General features: G+C 42.5%; 1 protein-coding gene across 2 annotated transcripts in view; it reads left to right on the top strand.

The window, feature by feature from the left end:
* Positions 1-17773, top strand: part of LOC124552600 (natterin-3-like) — a 134445-nt gene extending 116672 nt beyond the window's left edge. For both annotated transcript variants that reach the window (XM_047126926.1, XM_047126925.1), the window contains exons 4-5: positions 4607-4750; positions 17559-17773. In XM_047126926.1, coding sequence (XP_046982882.1) covers positions 4607-4750; positions 17559-17645 — 231 coding nt within the window. In that variant the 3' untranslated portion in view covers positions 17646-17773. The remainder of the gene's footprint in view (positions 1-4606; positions 4751-17558) is intronic.
* Positions 17774-24128: the final 6355 nt, after the last annotated feature.

Below are 24128 nucleotides of genomic sequence, written 5' to 3'. Positions count from 1 at the left end.
ATTCGCAGTACAAAGGGCAATTTAGGAAATACATAAACACAAAGGCTCATGAGACCAGCTGTCAATTTCAAAAATCCTCCCGCGCACCACACTGCAATGGCCGTTTACTACTACTTAGCTGAGCATTACAAAGACGAACCACAATGACGAATAAAAACAGTTTATGCATGCAGACATGTAACATGCCAAATAACATTCAATTCACTATGGAAATCAAAGCAGAAGAAACAATAGGCTATCTTGACCTCAAAATTACAAAATCCATCAACGGACACAGTTTTAACACATTCAGAAAATGAACAGCTTCAGGCAATATGTCACTCCATGCGTTTAGTCATTCAGGTAGACGACTTTATAGCTCAATATCAATCTCATTGTCAACATTAGAAAGTTAATGTGACACGTCCGACTGATGCTTCACTTCCTGTTAAACTGTAAAGGCTGAATTAGGATATTTCGATGAAAATAAAAGAACACCAATAATTATTATGAATTTTTTTACACAGTAAACTACAACTTTATCTGCACTACAGTGGCCCCATCCTATGGTATTATCTTATCAAACGTTTGTTATCATCTGCTGATAATTCCTTATCAGTTCACCTAATTTTACACATCTATCTGTAGCACCACATCAGAAACGCTTCGATTCTCTTCTTTTATGATTTTCTCAGAGGTCGTTCACCTGCATAAGACGCTGTGTTCGAAACGTGCATTCTCAGAAATTTCTTCCTCAAATTAAGGTCTACGTTTGATGCAAACAGACACGTTTCACCCAGGAATGTCCTTTTTTGCATGTGCTGGTATTCTTTTCACATCCTTCCTGCTGTGCGTTTTTCGGCTTAGGAGGTAGCAGAATTCTATAACTTCACCTACTCGATGTCACCAATTTCGATGTTAAATTTATCCTCAATATAATTTTTGATACTCCTCATTACTTTCATCTTCATTCTCTTTACCCTCAGTCCATATTCTGTAGTCATTTGACTGTTCATTCCATTCAGCAACTACCTCAGTTCTTCTTTACATCCACTGAGGACAGCAATGTTATCAGTGAATCTTTTCAAGATCATCTTCGATGTCTATGTTGAACAGTAGAGGCTGAAGATTGCATCTCTATGTTACACCTTTTCCAATCCGATCACTTTATTCTTTTCCTTCGATCCTTACTTTTCTCTCTTGGTTCTTGTGTATGTACACTACTGGTTTTCAAACGGTCCAATAACGACGAATAATATTCACCTGTAATAGTTTTACCCTTTTCCAGATAGTCGATGAGGATTATCCCTTGCGAATCCCAAAAGACAGTCGCCATAATCTTTCCGGCCGAAGGAATGGTCTTCGCCATTTTTGGTGCAGATTCTCCTTCTGTAACCCGTTGTTTAGATTGTTGTTTGGTCTCAGGAGTATAGTAATGTATCCATGGTTCATCCACAGTGGTGAAACGATGCTTAAAGTCCTGCGCATTCTTCCTGAACAGCTGCAAACCATCCTAGCAACACTTCATACGATTCGGTTTCTGATCAAGTGTGGGCAATCGCGGAACCCTTCCTGCGGATAGGTTTCTCATGTCCAAATGTTTATGCAAAATATTATGTACACATTCATCCGAGATGCCCACAGCTTTAGCAATCTCACGCACCTTAACTCTTCTGTCCATCACCATATCATGGATTTTATCAATGATTTCTGGAGTCGTAACCTCCACTGGGCGTCCAGAACGTTCAGCATCACTTGTGCCCATATGGCCACTCCGAAAATTTTGAAACCACTTATAAACTGTTCTAATCGAAGGTGCAGAGTCACCCTAATGTTTATCAAGCTTCTCTTTAGTCTCCTGAGGCGTTTTTACTTTCATAAAGTAATGTTTAATCACCACTTTTTCGTCCATTTTTTTGATAATCACTCGACTTCCTTCATTAACACGAATGCCAAACACAAAGAAATAGACCAATATGGCTGAAACTTTGTGTGCGTTCTTTCCAAAGATGCTACTAGCTAAACATGACCTCGATACGCGGTGGTGGTGCCATCTCTCGGACTTTGCACGGATTTCTCAAACACCCCTCGTATAACAGTCGAACTGCACTTTCAGCTTTCCACAGCACTGTACAGTTTGTCTGGTTTTCTAAGTGGTACATTCTTTTGTTACGAGTATTAGATATTAAACTTTTCCGTACTTGTATCTCTAACATTATATGAGTGCAGTGTGTGTGTGCCTATATGTCTGCCTGTATGGATAATGGAAAGTCCAAGATGGCGAAACAACAATATTATGAAAAGGATTGACTGCTACACAGTGGATACTGGAGGCGCTGAGTTGCAGGTAAGCCAACGAAAATTCTACTAAGATATGAAGACCATTTAACAACCAAGCTCGCGTAAAATATTTATTTTTATTTAAGACCACCAATATCAAAAGAATTTGCTGCCATTTTTAGGTCTAAAATGTTTTGTTGTAAAATACGAGGGCAGTTCAATAAGTAATGCAACACATTTTTTTTCTCGGCCAATTTTGGTTGAAAAAACCGGAAATTTCTTGTGGAATATTTTCAAACATTCCCGCTTCGTCTCGTATAGTTTCATTGACTTCCGACAGGTGGCAGCGCTGTGCGGAGCTGTTAAAATGGCGTCTGTAACGGATGTGCGTTGCAAACAACGGGCAGTGATCGAGTTTCTTTTGGGGGAAAACCAGGGCATCTCAGATATTCATAGGCGCTTGCAGAATGTCTACAGTGATCTGGCAGTGGACAAAAGCACTGTGAGTCGTTGGGCAAAGCGTGTGTCATCATCGCCGCAAGGTCAAGCAAGACTGTCTGATCTCCCGTGTGCGGGCCGGCCGTGCACAGCTGTGACTCCTGCAATGGCGGAGCGTGCGAACACACTCGTTCGATACGATCGACGGATCACCATCAAACAACTCAGTGCTCAACTTGACATCTCTGTTGGTAGTGCTGTCACAATTGTTCACCAGTTGGGATATTCAAAGGTTTGTTCCCGCTGGGTCCCTCGTTGTCTAACCGAACACCGTAAAGAGCAAAGGAGAACCATCTGTGCGGAATTGCTTGCTCGTCATGTGGCTGAGGGTGACAATTTCTTGTCAAAGATCGTTACAGGCGATGAAACATGGGTTCATCACTTCGAACCTGAAACTAAACGGCAATCAATGGAGTGGCGCCACACCCACTCCCCTACCAAGAAAAAGTTTAAAGCCATACCCTCAGCCGGTAAAGTCATGGTTACAGTCTTCTGGGACGCTGAAGGGGTTATTCTGTTCGATGTCCTTCCCCATGATCAAACGATCAACTCTGAAGTGTATTGTGCTACTCTTCAGAAATTGAAGAAACGACTTCAGCGTGTTCGTAGGCACAAAAATCTGAACGAACTTCTCCTTCTTCATGACAACGCAAGACCTCACACAAGTCTTCGCACCCGAGAGGAGCTCACAAAACTTCAGTGGACTGTTCTTCCTCATGCACCCTACAGCCCCGATCTCGCACCGCCGGATTTCCATATGTTTGGCCCAATGAAGGACGCAATCCGTGGGAGGCACTACGCGGATGATGAAGAAGTTATTGATGCAATACGACGTTGGCTCCGACATCGACCAGTGGAATGGTACCGTGCAGGCATACAGGCCCTCATTTCAAGGTGGCGTAAGGCCGTAGCATTGAATGGAGATTACGTTGAAAAATGGTGTTGTGTAGCTAAAAGATTGGGGAATAACCTGGTGTATTTCAATGCTGAATAAAACAACCCCTGTTTCAGAAAAAAAATGTGTTGCATTACTTATTGAACTGCCCTCGTATGTTCATTTTACGCTGAACCTCACACACAAGCTGCCAAGTAGATAAAGATAGTAATACACGTTTTGTCATCACTAAAGTATTTACAAAACATAAAGCGCCTTGTTGAAGTATCCTTTTGAATGAGGCGCTTTATGTTTTTTAAATGTTTTAGCGATGACAAAACGTTTATGACATGCTGATTTTATTCGCTTGCCTTCCTGTGTGTGGGGCTCAGCGTAAAATGACCGTGTTTTCCACAAAACAAAAAAAAGACCTGAAGATGACAGCAAAGTGTGTTGAAACCGGATGTCTTCAATAAAAAAAAAAACATTTTATCCGATCTTCGTTGTTGAATAGTTTTCAACAATTAAAACAGATCGCCCCTCAATACTCTCAAAATGAGAAAATTCAATCTACTAAGGATTAAAGATTTCAGCCAAAAGACCTTCTTCGGAAGTGGAAAGCCACACACATTAACACAAGCGCAACTGAGACACACGCGGCCACTTTCTCTCTGTCCATCTGAGACTCATTAGCCGGTAGCAGTGGTCATGTCTGTGTGAGTCATAATTGTGTGAAAGTGTGTGTATGCTTTCTATTTCTGAAGTAGGCAGTTTCGCCGAGAGCTACCTTTAGTAGTATTTTCGTTTTGCCTGTCTGCAACTCATTGTCTCATCTATGTGGTGAACAGCAATCTATCTTTTTGAGACTATTGTTTTATGTGCGAATTTGCGTATTAAAGAATAACAACAAAGTGTCATTTAGATGTAGGCTAGTGAGTGAGGCCCGCTTATGCAGTGCTCTATTGTGTTTTGCAGGTGCTGTGTGACGGGGACCCTGCCTGGGTGATGACCTCTGGGGGCAGCGTCCCAGATGGCGCAGTGCCCGGGGGAACCACCAGCGAGGGCGAACGGCTTTTCATTGGCCGCGTCATGCACGACGGCGCCTTCTCCGTGGGAAAGGTATTTAAACACACCCTCCGTAGCCTAGCACGGGGCGGTTGCCAGGGGCAGTACATGAAGGGCAGTCGTATCAAAACAAAAGTCACCATAAATTCCACACGAGTGCAGTTTTGGTTTTAATTGTTAAGTTACCGGTAGCTTTCCTAAGAACACGTTTGTCGTAGTGTCTCTCAGTTGTAGCCATCTGCGAAGTGGAATTCCGAGTGAACAAACAATTAATTACACACACACACACACACACACACACACACAGTGAAGCGCCAAAGAAACTGGTGTAGCCATGCGTATGCAAATATGCTGCTGCTGCTGTGGTCTTCAGTCCTGAGACTGGTTTGATGCAGCTCTCCATGCTACTATATTTTGTGCAATCTCCTTCATCTCCCAGTACCTACTGCAGCCTACATCCTTCTGAATCTGCTTAGTGTATTAATCTCTTGGTCTCCCTCTACGATTTTTACCCTCCACGCTGCCCTCCAGTACCAAATTGGTGATCCCTTGATGCCTCAGAACCCTTCTTCTAGTCTAGTTGTGTCACAAACTCCTCTTCTCCCCAGTTCTGTTCAATACCTCCTCAATAGTTATGTGATCTACCCATCTGATCTTCAGCATTCTTCTGTAGCACCACATTTCGAAAGCTTCTATTCTCTTCTTTTCTAAACTATTTATCGTCCACGTTTCACTTCCATACATGGCTACACTCCATACAAATACTTTCAGTAACGACTTCCTGACATTTATACTCGATGTTAACAAATTTTTTTTCTTCAGAAACGCTTTCCTTGCCATTGCCAGTCTACATTTAATATCCTCTCTACTTCGACCATCATCAGTTATTTAGCTCCCCAAATAGCAAAACTCCTCTACTACTTTAAGTGTCTCATTTCCTAATGTAATTCCCTCGGCATCACCCGACTTAATTCGACTACATTCCATTATCTTCGTTTTCCTTTTGTTGATGTGCATCTTATACCCTCCTTTCAAGATACTGTCCATTCCGTTCAACTGCTGTTCCAAGTCCTTTGCTGTCTCTGACAGAATTACAATGTCATCGGCGAACCTCAAAGTTTTTATTTCTTCTCCATGGATTTTAATACCTACTCCGAATTTTACTTTTGTTTCCTTCACTGCTTGCTCAATACACAGATTGAATAACATCGGGGATAGGCTACAGCCCTGTCTCACTCCCTTCCCAACCACTGCTTCCCTTTAGATTGAATAACATCGGGATAGGCTACAACCCTGTCTCACTCCCTTCCCAACCACTGCTTCCCTTTCATGCCCCACGGCTCTTATAACTGCCAACTGGTTTCTGTACAAATTATAAATAGCCTTTTGCTCCCTGTATTTTACCCCTGCCACCTTTAGAATTTGAAAGATAGTACGCCAGTCAACATTGTCGAAAGCTTTCTCTCAGTCTACAAATGCTAGAAACGTACGTTTGCCATTCCTTAATCTTTCTTCTAAGATAACTCAGTATTGCCTCACGTGTTCCAACATTTCCACGGAATCCAAACTGATCTTCCCCGAGGTCAGCTTCTATATGTAAACAGACATATATAAACAAGCAGAAGTTGGCGCTGCGGTCTGTGACGCCTATATAAGACAACAGGTTTGGCGCTGTTGTTACACTGCTGGCAATTAAAACTGCTACACCACGAAGATGATGTGCTACAGACGCGAAATTTAACGGACAGGAAGAAGATACTGTGATATGCAAATCATTAGCTTTTCAGAGCATTCACACAAGGTTGGCGCCGGTGGCGACACCTACAACGTGCTGACATGACGAAAGTATCCAACCGATTTCTCAAACACAAACAACAGTTGAACGGCCTTGCCTGGTGAAACGTTCTGGTGATGGCTCGTGTAAGGAGGAGAAATGCGTACCATCACGTTTCCGACTTTGATAAAGATCAGATTGTAGCCTATCGCGATTGGGGTATATCGTATCGCGACATTGCTGCTCGCGTTGGTTCAGATGCAGTGACTGTTGGCAGAATATGGAATCGGTGGGTTCAGGAGGGTAATACGGAACGCCGAGCTGGTTCCCAACGGCCTCTTATCACTAGCAGTGGAGATGACAGGCATCTTATCCGCATGGCTGTAACGGATCATGCATCAGATGGGGACGTTTGCAAGACAACAACCATCTGCACGAATAGTTCGACTTCGTTTGCAGCAGCTCGGAGACCACGGCTGCGGTTACCCTTGACGCTGCATTACAGACAGGAGCGCCTGCGATGGTGTACTCGACGACGAACCTGGGTGCACGAATGTCAAAACGTCACTCTTTCGGATGAATGCAAATTCTGTTTACAGCATCATGATGGTCGCATCCGTGTTTGGCGACATCGCAGTGAACGCACACTGGAAGCGTGTATTCGTCTTCGCCATACTGGCGTATCACCCGGCGTGATGGTGTGGGGTGCCATTGGTTACACTTCTCGGTCACCTCTTGTTCGCATTGACAGCACTTTGAACAGTGGACGTTACATTTTAGATGTATTACGACACGTGGCTCTACCCTTCATTCGATCCCTGCGATACCCTACATTTCAGCAGGATAATGCACAACCGCATTTTGCAAGTCTTGTACGGGCCTTTCTGGTTACAGAAAATGTTCGACTGATGCCCTGGCCAGTACATTCTCCGGATCTCTCACCAACTGAAAATGTCTGGTCAATGGTGGTCGAGCAACTGGCTCGTCACAATACGCCAGTCACTACTCTTCATGAACTGTGGTATCGTGTTGGAGCTGCATGGGCAGCTGTACCTGTACACGCCATCCAAGCTCTGTTATGGCCAGAGGTGCTTGTTCTGGGTACTGATTTCCCAGGATCTATGCACCCAAACTGCGTGAAAATGTAATCACATGTCAGTTCTAGTATAATACTTTTGTCCAATGAGTACCAGTTTGTGTTCTTGGTGTAGCAATTTTAATGGTCAGTAGTGTAGATTGGTTACTGCTCCTCCAATGCTAGGTAATCAACACTTCAGTGACTTTGGACGTGGCGTTATAGTCGGCGCACGAGCGACAGGTCACGGCAACTGCGAGGTAGCGATGAAGTGGGGATTTTCCTGTACGACCATTTCACGAGTGTACCGTGAATATTAGGAATACTGCAAAACATCAGATCTCCGAAGAAAAGATCCTGCAAGAACGGGACCAAAGACGATTGAAGAGAATCATTCAACGTGACGGAATTGCAATCCTTCCACAAATTGCTTCAGGTTTCAGTGCTGGACCATCAACAAGTGTCAACTTGCGAACCATTCCACTAAACATCATCGATATGGGCTTTCGGAGCCGAAGGCCCACTCGTGTACCCTTGATGACCGAACGACACAAAGCATTATGCATCGCCTGGGCCCATCAACATCGACTTTGGATTGTTGATGAATGCAAATATGTTGCCTCGTCAGACGAGTCTCGTTTCAAATTAAATCGAGCGTTGTATGTGAATGGGTATGGAGATAACCTCACGAATCTATGGACCCTGCATGTCAATAGGGGACTGTTCAAGCCGGTGGTGGCTCTGTAATGGTGGGGAGCGTGTGGAGTTGGAGTGATATGGGACCCCTGATACGTCTAGACATGATTCTGACAGGTGACACGTACGTAAGCATCTAGTCTGATCACCTGCACCCATTCATGTCCACTGTGCATTCCGATGTACTTGAGCAATTGCAGCAGGACAATGCGACACGCCCTACGCCCAGAATTGCCCCAGAGTGGCTCCAGGAACACTCTTCTGAGTTTAAAATATATATAGGGCGAGAAAGCCACTGACGTCTTCGGCGCAGATGCACACCAGGTTAGAACTTATATCGGAATCGGTGAAATGCAGAAAGTATTGAACATAAAGGGCAAGGGCAGTACATTATTGGTGTCTAGATAAGTTGAGAATTTGTTTCTGACAGCAGGCGTACTAAGGTAGACCATTCGGATGCGCTGCCCTCTATGTCATGATGGCTTGATGGTCAGAGCATATACCTAGTAACAGGAGACCCATGGTTGAATTCCAGTCGGGCACTAGTTTTCAACTTTCAACTTTCTCCATTGATGTCAATCAATGCCCGCTAGCATCTAACAAATGCCTTTGTATCTTAACTGATAATGTAATGCTTACTCCATGCATGATGTTTTTTCATCATGTGCAAATTAGTGGTAGCTTGTCTGCATATACGTGATTAACAATGTGTGTGTCAATTACAGACAACTGTGCAGTCATATTTATCTCTAGGGCGCGCACCTGGGGCAACTATATTTCTTATGATCATATTCCACTGTAAACAGTACAGAGATCTTAAAGGCGAGTCAGTGACTGATTAAAAACTAACTATCACACACTGGTATAATCTGGAGTACATGCTCCTGCATCAGGGATATGACAGTAAACTTTATCGCTAATTATTAAAATAAACAGCATGCACTGGAAAGCCAAGCTGGGAATGCTGAGACAACACTTTCTCTGATAGCACTGACATTAAATGAGTTATGTCTGTAGTTCCTCGAACTGGATATCTTATATTGTATGAACTTGTTGTCTAACTGCATTTGCACAGCTTTCTTGACCATTCAATCTCAGTAGGCTGTGAACACTACGTTGACTTCCTGTCATAAATATATTAGATATAAATAGGATAAGTAGGAACGTAATGGCCATGTGGTGCCAAGTATATACCACTGCCATTCCTCGTAATTTGGCAAGTGGCGAGCACATGATAACATCTTGTCCCCGCACCCCTATCTTCTCTATCCCCCCCCCCCCCCCCCCTATTCCTATATCAACCCCTCCACTCTCGTAAGTTGTCAGGTCCCTTTCTTGGAAATAGGCCACTCAAAGAGTTTCTAAGCCAGTACACACACACACACACACACACACACACGTACACAAACATACACAGGCACACAAAACCACGTAGTCCGGGCTTCCAATACAAGAATAATGTTTCTGTATAATAATACCGATGAACTAAAATTTCATCCAACAATTTGCAAATAGAAAACATTAGCAGTACAAAAGAGCAATTTAGGATCACCAACGCTCAGGAACTAGCCTGAAAATACATAAACGCAAAGGCTCATGAGGCCAGCTGTCAATTTCAAAAATCCTCCCGCGCACCACACTGCAATGGTCTTTCACTACTACTTAGCTGAGCGTTACAAAGACGAACCACAATAACGAATAAAAACAGTTTATGCATGCAGATATGTAACATACCAAATAACATTCATTTCACTATGGAAATCAAAGCAGAAGAAACAATACGCCATCTTGACCTCAAAATTACAAAATCCCTCAACAGACGCAGTTTTAACACATTCAGAAAATGAACAGCTACAGGCAATATTTCACTCTTTCAGGTAGACGACTTTATAGCTGAATATCAATCTCATTGTCAACATTAGAATAATGTGACACGTCAGACTGATGCTTCACTTCCTGTTAAACTGTAAAGGCTGAAGTAGAATATTTCGATGAAAATAAAAGAACACCATTAATTATATGATTTTTTTTACACAGTAAAGTAAACTACAACTTTATCTACACTACGGTGGTCCCATTCTATGGTATTATCGTATCAAACGTTTGTTATCATCTGCTGATAATTCCTTATCTTATCAGCCCACCTAATTTTACACACCTATCTGTAGCACCACATCAGGAACGCTTCGATTCTCTTCTTTTATGATTTTCCCAGAGGTCGTTCACCTGCATAAGACGCTGTGTTCGAAACGTGCATTTTCAGAATTTTCTTTCTCAAATTAAGGTCTACGTTTGATGTAAACAAACACCTTTCACCTAGGAATCTTCTTTTGTGCATGTGCTAGTATTGTTTTCACATCCCTCCTACTGTGCGTTTTTCTGCTTAGGAGGTAGCAGAATTCTATAACTTCACCTATTCGACGTCACCAATTTCGATGTTAAATTTATCCTCAATCTAATCTTTGATCCCCCTCATTACTTTCATCTTCCTTCTCTTTACCCTCAGTCCATATTCTGTAGTCATTTGACTGTTCATTCCATTCAGCAACTACCTCAGTTCTTCTTTACATCCACTGATGACAGCAATGTTATCAGTAAATCTTTTCAAGATCATCTTCGATGTCTATGTAGAACAGTAGAGGCTGAAGTTTGCATCTCTGTGTTACACCTTTTCACTTTATTCTTTTCCTTCGATCGTTACTTTTCTCTCTTGGTTCTTGTTCATGTACACTACTGGCCATTACAATTGCTACACCACGAAGATGACGTGCCACAGACGCGAAATTTAACCGACAGGAATAAGATTCAGTGATATGCAAACGATTAGCTTTCCAGAGCATTCTCGCAAGGTTGGCGCCGGTGGCAACACCTACAACGTGCTGACATGAGGAAAGTTTCCAACCGATTTCTCATACACAAACAGCAGTTGACCGGCGTTACCTGGTGAAACGTTGTTGTGATGACTCGTGTAAGGAGGAGAAATGTGTACCATCACGTTTTCGAGTTTGATAAAGGTCGAATTGCAGCCTATCGCGATTGCGGTCTATCATATTGCGACATTGCTGCTAGCATTGGTCGAAATCCAATGACTGTTAGCAGAATATGGAATCGGTGGGTTCAGGAGGGTAATACGGAACGCCGTGCTGGATCCCAACGGCCTCGTATCACTAGCAGCCGAGATGACAGGCATCTTATCCGCATGTCTGTAACGAATCGTGTAGCCACGTCTCGATCTCTGAGTCAACAGATGGGGACGTTTGCAAAACAACAATCATCTGCACGAACGTTTCCAGCAGCATGGACTATCAGCTCGGAGACCATTGCTGCGGTTACCCTTGACGATGCATCACAGGAGCGCCTGCGATGGTGTACTCGACGACGAACCTGGGTGCGCGAATGGCAAAACGTCGTTTTTTCGGATCAATCCAGGTCCTGTTTACAGCATCATGATCGTCGCATCCGTGTTTGGCGACGTCGCGGTGAACGCACATTGGAAGCGTGTATTAGTCATCGCCATACTGGCGTATCACCCGTTGTGATGGGACGGGGTGCCATTGCTTACACGTCTCGGTCACCTATTGTTCGCATTGACGGCACTTTGAACAGTGGACGTTACATTTCAGATGTGTTACGACCCATGGCTCAACCCTTCATTCGATCCCTGCAAAACCCTACATTTCAGCAGGATAATGCACGACCGCATGTTGCAGGTCCTGTACGGACGGACCTTTCTGGATACAGAAAATGTTCGATTGCTGCCCCGGCCAGCACATTCTCCAGATCTCTCGCTAAATGAAAACGTCTGGTGAATGGTGGCCGAGCAACAGGCTCGTCACAATACGCCAGTCACTACTCTTGATGAACTGTGGTATCGTGTTCAAGGCGCATGGGCAGCTGTACGTGTACACGCCATCCAAGCTCTGTTTGAGTCAATGGCCAGCCTTGTCAAGGCCGTTATTGTGGTCAGAGCTGGTTGTTCTGGGTACTGATTTCTTAGGATCTATGCACCCAAATTGCGTGAAAATGTAATCACACGTCGGTTCTAGTATAATATATTTGTTCAATGAATACCCGTTTATCATCTGCATTTCTTCTTGGTGTAGCAATTTTAATGGGCAGTAGCGTTGGAACGTAATGGCCATGTGGTGTCAAGTATATACCTCTGATTTTAGGTAATGGCGAGCACATGACGACAACTTATTCCCTCACCCCTATCTTCTCTGTCCCCCTCTCCCATCCCTCTACCAATTCTCCACTCTCGTAAGTTGTCACGCCCCTTTCTTGGAAATAGGCCACTGAAAGAGTTTTTTAGCCTGCAAACACACACACACACACACACACACACACACACACAGGCAGACACACAAAACCACACAGATCCCACACAAGAAGAATGTTTCTGAATAATAATGCCGTAGAGCTAAAGCTTGATCCAACAATTTGCAAATAGGCGGGAAACATCCTTGTTGTTGTTGTCTTCAGTCCTGAGACTGGTTTGACGCAGCTCTCCATGCTACTTTATCCTGTGCAAGCTTCTTCATCTCCCAGTACCTACTGCAACCTACATCCTTCTGAATCTGCTTGGTGTATTTATCTCTTGGTCTCCCTCTACAATTTTTACCTTCCACGCTGCCCTCCAATGCCAAATTTATAATTTCTTGATGCCTCAGAACATGTCCTACCAATCGATCCCTTCTTCTAGTCAAGTTGTGCCACAAACTCCTCTTCTCCCCAATTCTATTCAATACCTCCTCATTAGTTATGTGATCTACCCATCTAATCTTCAGCATTCTTCTGTGACACCACATTTCAAAAACTTCTATTCTCTTCTTGTCCAAACTATTTATCGTCCATGTTTCACTTCCATACATGGCTACACTCCATAGAAATACTTTCAGAAATGACTTCCTGACTCTTAAATCTATACACGATGTTAACAAATTTCTCTTCTTCAGAAACGCTTTCCTTGCCATTGCCAGTCTACATTTTATATCCTCTCTACTTCGACCATCATCATTCTTAGGACAAAACAACAATTTAGGATCAGCAACGCTCAGGAACTAGCCTGAAAATACGTAAACGCAAAGGCTCATGAGGCCAGATGTCAATTTCAAAAATCCTCTGCACAACACATTGCAAAGGTCGTTCACTAATACTTAGCTGAACATACAAAGACGAACCACAATAACGAATAAAAACAGTTTAAGCCTGCAGATATGCAACATACCAAATAACACTCAATTCACTATCGAAATCAAAGCAGAAGAAACAATACGCCATCTTGACCTCAAAATTACAAAATCCATCAACGGACACAGTTTTAACACATTCAGAAAATGAACAGCTGCAGACAATATTTCACGTGGATTTCACTGCATGAGTTTCGTCTTTCAGGTAGACGACTTTGTAGCTCGATATCAATCACTTTATCAACATTACAAAATTAATGTGAGGTGTCAGACTGATGCTCCACTTCCTGAATTGTACACGCTGAAGAAGGATATTTCGGTGAAAATAAAAAGAACACCATTATTTATTACGAATTCTTTTAGACAGTACAGTAAACTACAATCCATAAGTTTTATCTACATTACAGTACCCCATGCTATGCTATTATCTTATCAAATGTTTGTCATTGTCTGCTGATAATTCCTTATCTTACCAGTCCACCTACTTTTACGCATCCATCTATTGGACAACATCTGAAACGCTTCAATTCTCTTTTTTATGGTTTTCCCAGAGGTCATTCACCTGCATAAGACGCTGTGTTCGAAACGCACATTCTTAGGAACTTCTTCCTCAAATTAAGGTCTACATTTGATATTAGCAGACATCTTTCACCCAGAAATGTCCTTTTCTGCAAGTGCTAGTATTCTTTCCACATCCTTCTTGCTGTGCATTCTTGTACTTACAAGGTAGCAGAATTCCATAACCTACTCCGAGGTCACCAATTTCAATGTTAAATTTATTCCTTATTTTTGATACTCATCATTACTTTCACCTGTCTTCTCTTTATTCAGCAGCTACCGCAATTCTTCTTTACATCCACTGAGGACAGTCACGTTATCAGTGAATCTTCTCAAGATATCTTTCCAGCCTGAATTTTTAATTCCGCTCCAAACCTTTCTTTTACTTCAATCTTTGCATCTTGGATGTGTATGTTGAACAGTAGAGGCGAAAGATTGCATCTCTGTGGTACACCTTTTCCAATCCTATCACTTAGTTCTTTGCCTTCGAGCCTTACTTTTCTCTCTTTGTTCTTGTGTATGTAGTATATTACCCATATCTCCCCACAGCTTACATCTATTTTTTTTCAGGATTTCGTTTTGCTCTATTTTACTTCGCCGAACGCTTTTTCTGGCTCGACAAATGTTATGAACGTGTCTGTATTTTTCTTACGGCCATTGTCAAATTCAACATCAGAACTATCTTATTTATTTTTCCCAAAGATGACCCGATATTCATCTAGCAAATCCTCAGTTTTCGTTTCCATTCTTCTATACACTAAAGTAACAAGAACGAAAATAGCCTCACACTGCAAATATGAAAGCATAAAGTTTTTATTCCATGAATGATTTTGGGACTTCATACCCCATTACAAAATGGTTCATATGGCTCTAAGCACTATGGGACTCAACATCTGAGGTCCCCTAGACTTAGAACTACTTAAACCTGACCAAAGGACATCACACACATCCATGCCCCAGGCAGGATTCTAACCTGCGACCATAGCAGCCGCGTGGTTCCCCTACTGAAGCGGCTAGAACCGCTCTGCCAACCCCATTGTAAAGCTTTTTCCCAAAATTACTTACGTCATAGGGATAACTGTTTCTAGTTATGTGTACGTTTAAATATTCTAGCAGACGTAAGGTTTGGTTAAAGTTCTTGTGCTTAAGTCATTATACTGTTTACAATTAGTCATATTAAATACTATCTACTAAATCAATAATGCTGTGCCTATTTAAATGTTAATGTCATACCATATTGCTGATTAATTTGAAATTGAATTTAACCTAGTAATAGTTGGCGTGTACAGCCACACACTATGAGCAAAAACTTGTATAGTATTGACACCAGTGTCTAGAGGGGACAGCAGTGAACATTAATTTGAGATCCCGTCTCCGGCCATCCTGATTTAGGTTTTCCGTGATTTCCCTAAATCGGTTCAGGCAAATGCTGGGATGATTCCTTTGAAAGGGCACGGCCGATTTCCTTCCCAATCCTTCCCTAACCCGAGCTTGCGCTCCATCTCTAATGACCTCGCTGTCGACGGGACGTTAAACACTACCCACCACCATTAATTTGACAGGTACATTGAAATATAATGAATACTATTTTGTGCCCAGTATGGTATAAATTATGTGACTATCCACCAGTGATACGTCATATCAGTAAGCAGATGTTGCTTAGATCACAATAATGACATAGTCTGACGCATGGCCTTATAATGTTACATGTTTGACAGTGTCATGTTGCTTTGCCATCAGTGTGACAAAACTGGAAATGTTTGTGACATGGTAAAACACTAATCTGTGCAATGTGGGCTTCATAATCATATTCTCGGAGCAATATAGTAGTCAGAACGTAAAAGGTAGATCAATAGTTATAAGTAACCATTAATACAATAAGTATACTTCTTTAGGTGAACGCAGATGGCTGAGCATTTAGATGAAGTAGTGTCAGAAACTGCCGTTACGTTATTACTCCATTCAGGCACTATTATGAGGTGCATTCAAGTTCTAAGGACTCCGATTTTTTTTCTAATTAACTACTCACCCGAAATCGATGAAACTGGCGTTACTTCTCGACGTAATCGACCTGCAGACGCACACATTTTTCACAACGCTGACGCCATGATTCCATGGCAGCGGCGAAGGCTTCTATAGGAGTCTGTTTTGACCACTGGAAAATCGCTGAGGCAATAGCAGCACGGCTGGCGAATGTGCGGCCACGGAGAGTGTCTTTCAATGTTGGAAAAAGCCAAAAGTCACTAGGAGCCAGGTCAGGTGAGCAGAGAGCATGAGGAATCACTTCAAAGGTGTTATCACGAAGAAACTGTTGCGTAACGTTAGCTCGATGTGCGGGTGCGTTGTCTTGGTGAAACAGCACACGCAGCCCTTCCCGGACGTTTTTGTTGCAGTGCAGGAAGGAATTTGTTCTTCAAAAGATTCCGTAGGATGCACCTGTTACCGTAGTGCCCTTTGGAACGCAATGGGTAAGGATTACGCCCTCGCTGTCGCAGAACATGGAAACCATTATTGTTTCAGCACTGGCGGTTACCGGAAATTTTTTTGGTGGCGGTGAATCTGTGTGCTTCCATTGAGCTGACTGGCGCTTTGTTTCTGGATTGAAAAATGACATCCACGTCTCATCCATTGTCACAACCGACGAAAAAAAAGTCCCATTCATGCTGTCGTTGCGCGTCAACATTGCTTGGCAACATGCCACACGGGCAGCCATGTGGTCGTCCGTCAGCATTCGTGGCACCCACGTGGATGACACTTTTCGCATTTTCAGGTGGTTATGGAGGATTGTGTGCACAGAACCCACAGAAATGCCTACTCTGGAGGCGATCTGTTCAACAGTCATTCGGCGATCCCCCAAAACAATTCTCTCCACTTTCTCGATCATGTCGTCAGACCGGCTTGTGCGAGCCCGAGGTTGTTTCAGTTTGTTGTCACATGATGTTCTGCCTTCATTAAACTGTCAGCCCACGAACGCACTTTCGACACATCCATAACTCCATCACCACATGTCTCCTTCAACTGCCGATGAATTTTAATTGGTTTCACACCACGCAAATTCAGAAAACGAATGATTGCACGCTGTTCAAGCAAGGAAAACGTCGCCATTTTAAGTATTTTAAACAGTTCTCTTTCTCGCCGCTGGCGGTAAAATTCCATCTGCCGTACGGTGCTGCCATCTCTGGGACGTATTGACAATGAACGCGGTCTCATTTGAAAACAATGCGCCTGTTTCTATCTCTTTCCAGTCCGGAGAAAAAAAATCGGAGGCCTTAGAACTTGAATGCACCTCGTATAGTGGTTTTCTGTCGATTCTTGGCGTCAATTCCCTCAAGCACTACTGCAGACATTAGTCGAGTCCACGCCACGTCATATTGTGGCGCTTATGCTTGCTCGCGGGGGCCCTAGTGGTGTACCAGATTCATTTGCTCTTCAGCATTGTACCAACATGGGCACACACCTCATTCGAGATTTGACATTGCAAATGCATCTTCATCACTAGCCGTAAATTCCGTTGCGTGCCACTTACACTTTTTGTGTTTGCTTATTGCGTTTGTTCTCTTCTTCCCACAGGTGCAGCCGTCGCACGGCGTGTGCTATATTCCGTACGGGGGTGAGGAAGTGGCATACGGCGAGTACGAGATCTTGGTGGGTCGATAGACCAGGAACGTCCAGGCGAAGCCACACACTGCCGGAGGAGGCAAGACTGACTGATTTGCCGCGTCCAAAACTCACACACACGTGCTGTCAGACCATTCAATTATGTCAATAAACACTCTGTCTGCTCATTGCCTTGTTTCTTTTGTGTCGCTGACGCCACAGCCTTTTCCTAAACTCCCTCATCCATACATATTGTTTCCTGTCTCAACTCCTGAGGTCCGAATTTTTACCAATTTTTTTTTTAATTTGTGGAAAGTTCCTGGGGACCTAACTGCTAAGGTCTTTGGGCCCTAGACTTACGCACTACTTAATCTAACTTATACTAACTTACGCTAAGGACAACACACACCCATGCCCCTTGGAAGACTCGAACCTCCGACGGGGGGAGCCGCACGAACCGCGGCAAGGCGCTTTTTATCAAACAGTTCATTTATTTGTTTACTTGAATTTCTTATTCAGCCCGACTGGATTGGTGTCTTCAGGCCCTCTCTTACATCGAACAAGGAGGTACTTACGGGTACAAAGAAATATCACTAAACATTTTTAATTTCTGTGTTTTCATAGCCCTGTGAGTTACGTTTAGGTTTTGGTTGTTTTGGAGAGGAAACCAGATAACGAGGTCATCGGTCTCATAGGATTAAGGAAGGATGGGGAAGGAAGTCGGCCGTGCCCTTTCAAAGGAACCATCCCGGCATTTACCTGGAGCGATTTAGAGAAATCACAGAAAACCTAAATCATTACGGTCCAACGCGGGATTGAACCGTCGTCCTCCCGAATGCGAGTCCAGTGTGCTAGCCACTGCACCACATCGCTCGGTGAGTTACGTCTGGGAAATACACAGTTGGACCAAAATACACTGTCTGACAAAAATAGCCAAGCATCCAGAGTGCACAGGTCGATGTCAAATACCTAAAAATATACTTATCCCAGTTTGTGTGATTTTAAGTTGGTGCTTGAATCTAGCATCTTTTTTTTAATTTTTTAATTTTTTTGTGTTGATATTCCCATTGCTTTGGGTTTAGTTATCGACTGTCGTTTCTTATTTGTAGTACACTGTTACTATTTGAGTTCACGTACTGTCATTATGTCGCTCGGAGATAGTGAGTGGATTGTGGACGCTAGCTAATTGAGTGTCAAATGGAGATACAGGAAAATTTCCACCATATTATTCTGTTTGAGATAAATAGAGGGGCGATAGCAACGGAGGCAGCCAAAAAGATTAGCGCCGTTTTTGAGGATAATGCCACTGGACAGAGCACGGCAATAAAATGGTTTTCCCATTTTAAGAGGGGTAGGACGTCAAATGGGCCGACTTGGAGCAGGAGAGGCATCACAGGACATTTTATTTTCTACTGTCTATACTTTACAAATAAATTCGTAAAACTTTGTCACCATCACCAGGATGGATTCAGGATTCACACTGATAGCAGTGGAAGTGCAAAAACATAACAAAATAATTTTTTTTTTAGATATGAAATTACATCATTTTTTCACATACTATTGCCTGCATTTGTTGCTATAGGTACACTTTCCTTCACAAGTAAGAGAGATTCTTTGATGAATTTTCCACAGCATGCAAACCATACTTACAGGTGTATGAAACTCTAGAATTTTCCAAATCTATTAAAAACTGTGGTAAAAATTGAGGTAATTAACTACAAAATTTGATTTTTTTCTAAACATAAAGTTTAAAACGTAACAGCTCATACATTTTTTCATAAATAAGATAGATTCTAGAGTTTCAGACACCTGTAAGTATGATTTGTATGCTGTGCAAAATTCATAGAATGGTCTCTCTTCCTTATGAAGAAAAGTGTAACTATAGCAACAGATGATGAAATTTCACATGTAAAAATAATTATTTTGTTATGTTTTTGAACTTTGAACTTGTGGTGTCACCGCCAGACACCACACTTGCTAGGTGGTAGCCTTTTAAATCGGCCGCGGTCCGTTAGTATACGTCGGACCCGCGTGTCGCCACTATCAGTGATTGCAGACCGAGCGCCGCCACACGGCAGGTCTAGAGAGACTTCCTAGCACTCGCCCCAGTTGTGCAGCCGACTTTGCTAGCGATGGTTCACTGACAAAATACGCTCTCATTTGGCGAGACGATAGTTAGCATAGACTTCATCTACGTCATTTGCTACGACCTAGCAAGGCGCCATTAGCAGTTACTGTTGATACTGTGAATAATGTACTGTCAAGAGCGATGTTCACCATTAATGGATTAAAGTTAAGTATTCCACCACCTACGTCCGTTTTTCTAAATTCTAATTTCCTTGTCCTGTTCCAGACCTCACGCCAGCCTGCGTGAGCTAAAACGCGTGCCTTTCGGCTTCCTCTTGTATCCCGGTGTTGGCTCTCCTGACAACCCACAACAGAACTTCCGCTGCTGCGAGTGTGAATCCTGAATCCTTTCTGGTCATGCTGACAAAGTTTTATGAATTTATTTGTAAAAGTATAGACAGTGGAAATTGAAGTGTCCAGTGGTGACTCTCCTGCTCCAAGTCGGCCCGTTTGACGTCCTACCGCCCCCCCCCCCCCCCCTTAAGGGTGACATTAGTGTCTTTTCACGGTTAGGAAGACCTACGGTGTTTGATGAACGTCGTTTAAACGCTTTGATACACAAAGATTCACGTCATTGTAGGACTCGTGAACTGGAAAATATGATGAATGATCATTCCACCATCCTGCATGCTGTGGGGAAGGTTCAGAAATGGTGTGTATGGGTACCACAGGCTCCGGGCCAAAATCACAAAAATCAGCTGCTGGCCATATGTGCATCTCTGCTTACTCGTCATCAGTTGAGTCGCGAACAACGCCGACCATTCGTATCCTGCATCGTTACTAGTTATTGTAACGTAGGGAACAGAAAGGAATGGTTGAGGCCAACCAAAGCAGCAAGGCCGGTATTTGATATTAGTAGACTTCTCTTGGCCAGAAATGCCTTTTTTGCCATAGCGAGTCTGCTTTTGATGTCCTCCTTGCTCCGTCCGTCATTGGTTACTTTACTGCCTAGGTAGCAGAATTCCTTAACTTCATTGACTTCGTGACCATCAATCCTGATGTTAAGTTTCTACTACTTCTCATTACCTTCGTCTATCTCCGATTTACTCTCAAACCATACTGTGTACTCATTAGACTGTTCATTCCGTTCAGCAGATCATTTAATTCTTCTTCACTTTCACTCAGGATAGCAATGTCATCAGCGAATCGTATCATTGATATCCTTTCACCTTGTATTTTAATTCCACTCCTGAACCTTTCTTTTATTTCCATCATTGCTTCCTCGATGTACAGATTGAAGAGTAGGGGCGAAAGGCTACAGCCTTGTCTTACACCCTTCTTAATACGAGCACTTCGTTCTTGATCGTCCACTCTTATTATTCCCTCTTGGTTGTTGTACATATTGTATATGACCCGAATCTGCCTATAGCTTACCCCTATTTTTTTAAGAATCTCGAACAGCTTGCACCATTTTATATTGTCGAACGCTTTTTCCAGGTCGACAAATCCTATGAAAGTGTCTTGATTTTTCTTTAGCCTTGCTTCCATTATTAGCCGTAACGTCAGAATTGCCTCTCTCGTCCCTTTACTTTTCCTAAAGCCAAACTGATCGTCACCTAGCGCATTCTCAATTTTCTTTTCCATTCTTCTGTATATTATTCTTGTAAGCAGCTTCGATGCATGAGCTGTTAAGCTGATTGTGCGATAATTCTCGCACTTGTCAGCTCTTGCCGTCTTCGGAATTGTGTGGATGATGCTTTTCCGAAAGTCAGATGGTACGTCGCCAGACTCATATATTCTACACACTAACTTGAATAGTCGTTTAATTGCCACTTCCCCCAATGATTTTAGAAATTCTGATGGAATGTTATTTATTTGCGTCAACTGTGTTTATTACACTTATGGAAAAACGCTACGAACTTGTGCAACAACCCAATACTTTGCCTCATAGCTTAGCTTTGTAAACACTAGCAGCAGTCCGAGATTACTGTGGTATTGCTAGTGCATTGATAGCGCCTTTCCATTTGAAAATGTACTGGTAGAAAAGTTCTCCATGTTCTCCTCTAAAAGTGGCGAGGTCATCGCGGAAAGGAGTCCGAATGATGGTTCAACAAATTTAGTAAAAATTAGTACCAAAAAAATGTTCAAATGTATGTGAAATCTTATGGGACGTAACTGCTAAGGTCATCAGTCCCTAAGCTTACACACTACTTAACCTAAACTATCCTAAGGACAAACACACACACACATGCCCGAGGGAGGACTCGAACCTCCGCCGGGACCAGCCGCACACATTGGTACCATATCACATGAAGTGGTATTACCGCAGTACTTGTTGTACAATGCCGTGATGGTTCCCTGCCCTGTCGCTGCCTGAAATGTTCTTGCAGACACCTGTACAGCACAACCACACCATTCGTTTAATGTCGTTCAAGAAATCAAGGAAACTTCCATAAGACATTAAGCCCCTAGTGGCGACAGGAATGGCATCGGCCACCCTCCGAAACTAACGTTGCCAAAATCCATAGTAACAATCCAGACCCGCCAGTAGCTGGAGCGGGATCCGAATATAGACCGACAGTCATTAAGCCCCTGATTTGCGGTCACGTTTTCTTTCCTCATGTTTGTAGGATTATCTACCGAAAAAGTTTTCAGAATGAAAAATTATTGAACGTTTTTACTCTTTCTGGCATAAATGATAGAAATATGTCACGGCTACGAAACAGCAGACGGTACTGTCCACATAATCCAGCAAACAAACATCTCCTACTGCACTTTAAATTTTTGAAGCTCCTATTGAAACATTTCACATTAAATTCCTATTGTTCGCTGGATGTCGTGTACATGATTTTTAGCACAATTCAAAGGACTTTTAAAGGTTTGCCTTAACTTATTTTACTTCTTACTTTCGAAGAAATCATGTCACAAGACATTTACAGCTTTATTTTCTAATGTTTGACAGTTAAATATCACGCCAGTGCAGCTTTTATATGCGAAACAACTAGGACTCTCTGTTCTTCACAATCTAATGTCAAAGTTTCCACTTGTTCACTAATTTCTTTTACCTCTGTGTGAACCTGTTCGTTTTGTTCTTTTATCTGTGCTATCGCAATTACGGTGTTGATTTTAGCTAATAGTTCGTCCTTTTCATTACGCTGACATGTCTTCAAGTTTTCGTGTTCTGTTTCAAACGTATTCTATTCGCAAAACTGTTCATTATTGGTTGAAGATAATTTTTTTTATTTCCTCCCTCATATCAACAGATACATTTGGTATTTTCAATTTCATTTCTTCCTGTCATTTTCTTTTCTTCATGCGATTTTCTATTCTCATCTTGTATTTCCTTAAGTCTTTTTCTATTTTCTTCCTGTCATATTTTATTTCTTCGTACAGTGATTTACTATTTTCTTCATGTGATTTTCTATTCTCATCTTGTATTTCCTCAAGTCTTTGACGAATTTAAACTAGAAAAAAATTTGTCGGATTCGCGCAGGGCGGTACTGTATATTGTTGTTGTTGTGGTCTTCAGTCCTGAGACTGGTTTGATGCAGCTCTCCATGCTACTCTATCCTGTGCAAGCTTCTTCATCTCCCAGTACCTACTGCAACCTACATCCTTCTGTATCTGTTTAGTGTATTCATCTCTTGGTCTCCCTCTACGATTTTTACCCTCCACGCTGTCCTCCAATACCAAACTGGTGATCCCTTGGTGCCTCAGAACATGTCCTACCAACCGATCCCTTCTTCTAGTCAAGTTGTGCCACAAAGTCCTCTTCTCCCCAATTCTATTCTATACCTTCTCATTAGTTATGTGATCTAACCATCTTATCTTCAGCATTCTTTTGTAGCAACATATTTCGAAAGCTTCTATTCTCTTCTTGTCCAAACTATTTATCGTCCATGTTTCACTTCCATACATGGCTACACTCCATACAAATACTTTCAGAAATGACTACCTGACACTTAAATAAATACTCGATGTTAACAAATTTCTCCTCTTTAGAAACGCTTACCTTGCCATTGCCAGTCTACATTTTATATCCTCTCTACTTCCACCATCATCAGTTATTTAGCTCCCCAAATAGCAAAACTCCTTTACTACTTTACGTGTCTCATTTCCTAATCTAATTCCCTCAGCATCACCAGATTTAATTCGACTTCATTCCATTATCCTCGTTTTGCTTTTGTTGATGTTCATCTTATACCTTCCTTTCAAGACACTGTCCATTCCGTTCAACTGCTCTTCCAAATCCTTTGCTGTCTCTGACAGAATTTCGATGTCTTAGACGAACCTCAAAGTTTTTATTTCTTCTCCATGGGTTTTAGTTCCTATTCCAAATATTTCTTTTGTTGCCTTTACTGCTTCTTTAATATACAGATTGGATAGCATCAGGGAGAGGCTACAACCCTGTCTCACTCCCTTCCCAACCACTGCTTCCGTTTCATGTCTCTCGACTCTTATAACTGCCATCTGGTT

Source organism: Schistocerca americana, chromosome 10, assembly GCF_021461395.2.
Source record: "Schistocerca americana isolate TAMUIC-IGC-003095 chromosome 10, iqSchAmer2.1, whole genome shotgun sequence".
In the NCBI taxonomy this organism is placed as follows: Eukaryota; Metazoa; Arthropoda; class Insecta; order Orthoptera; family Acrididae; genus Schistocerca; species Schistocerca americana.
The sequence above is the reverse complement of the archived record's forward strand: the minus strand, read 5'-3'. Positions and strand labels throughout refer to the sequence as shown.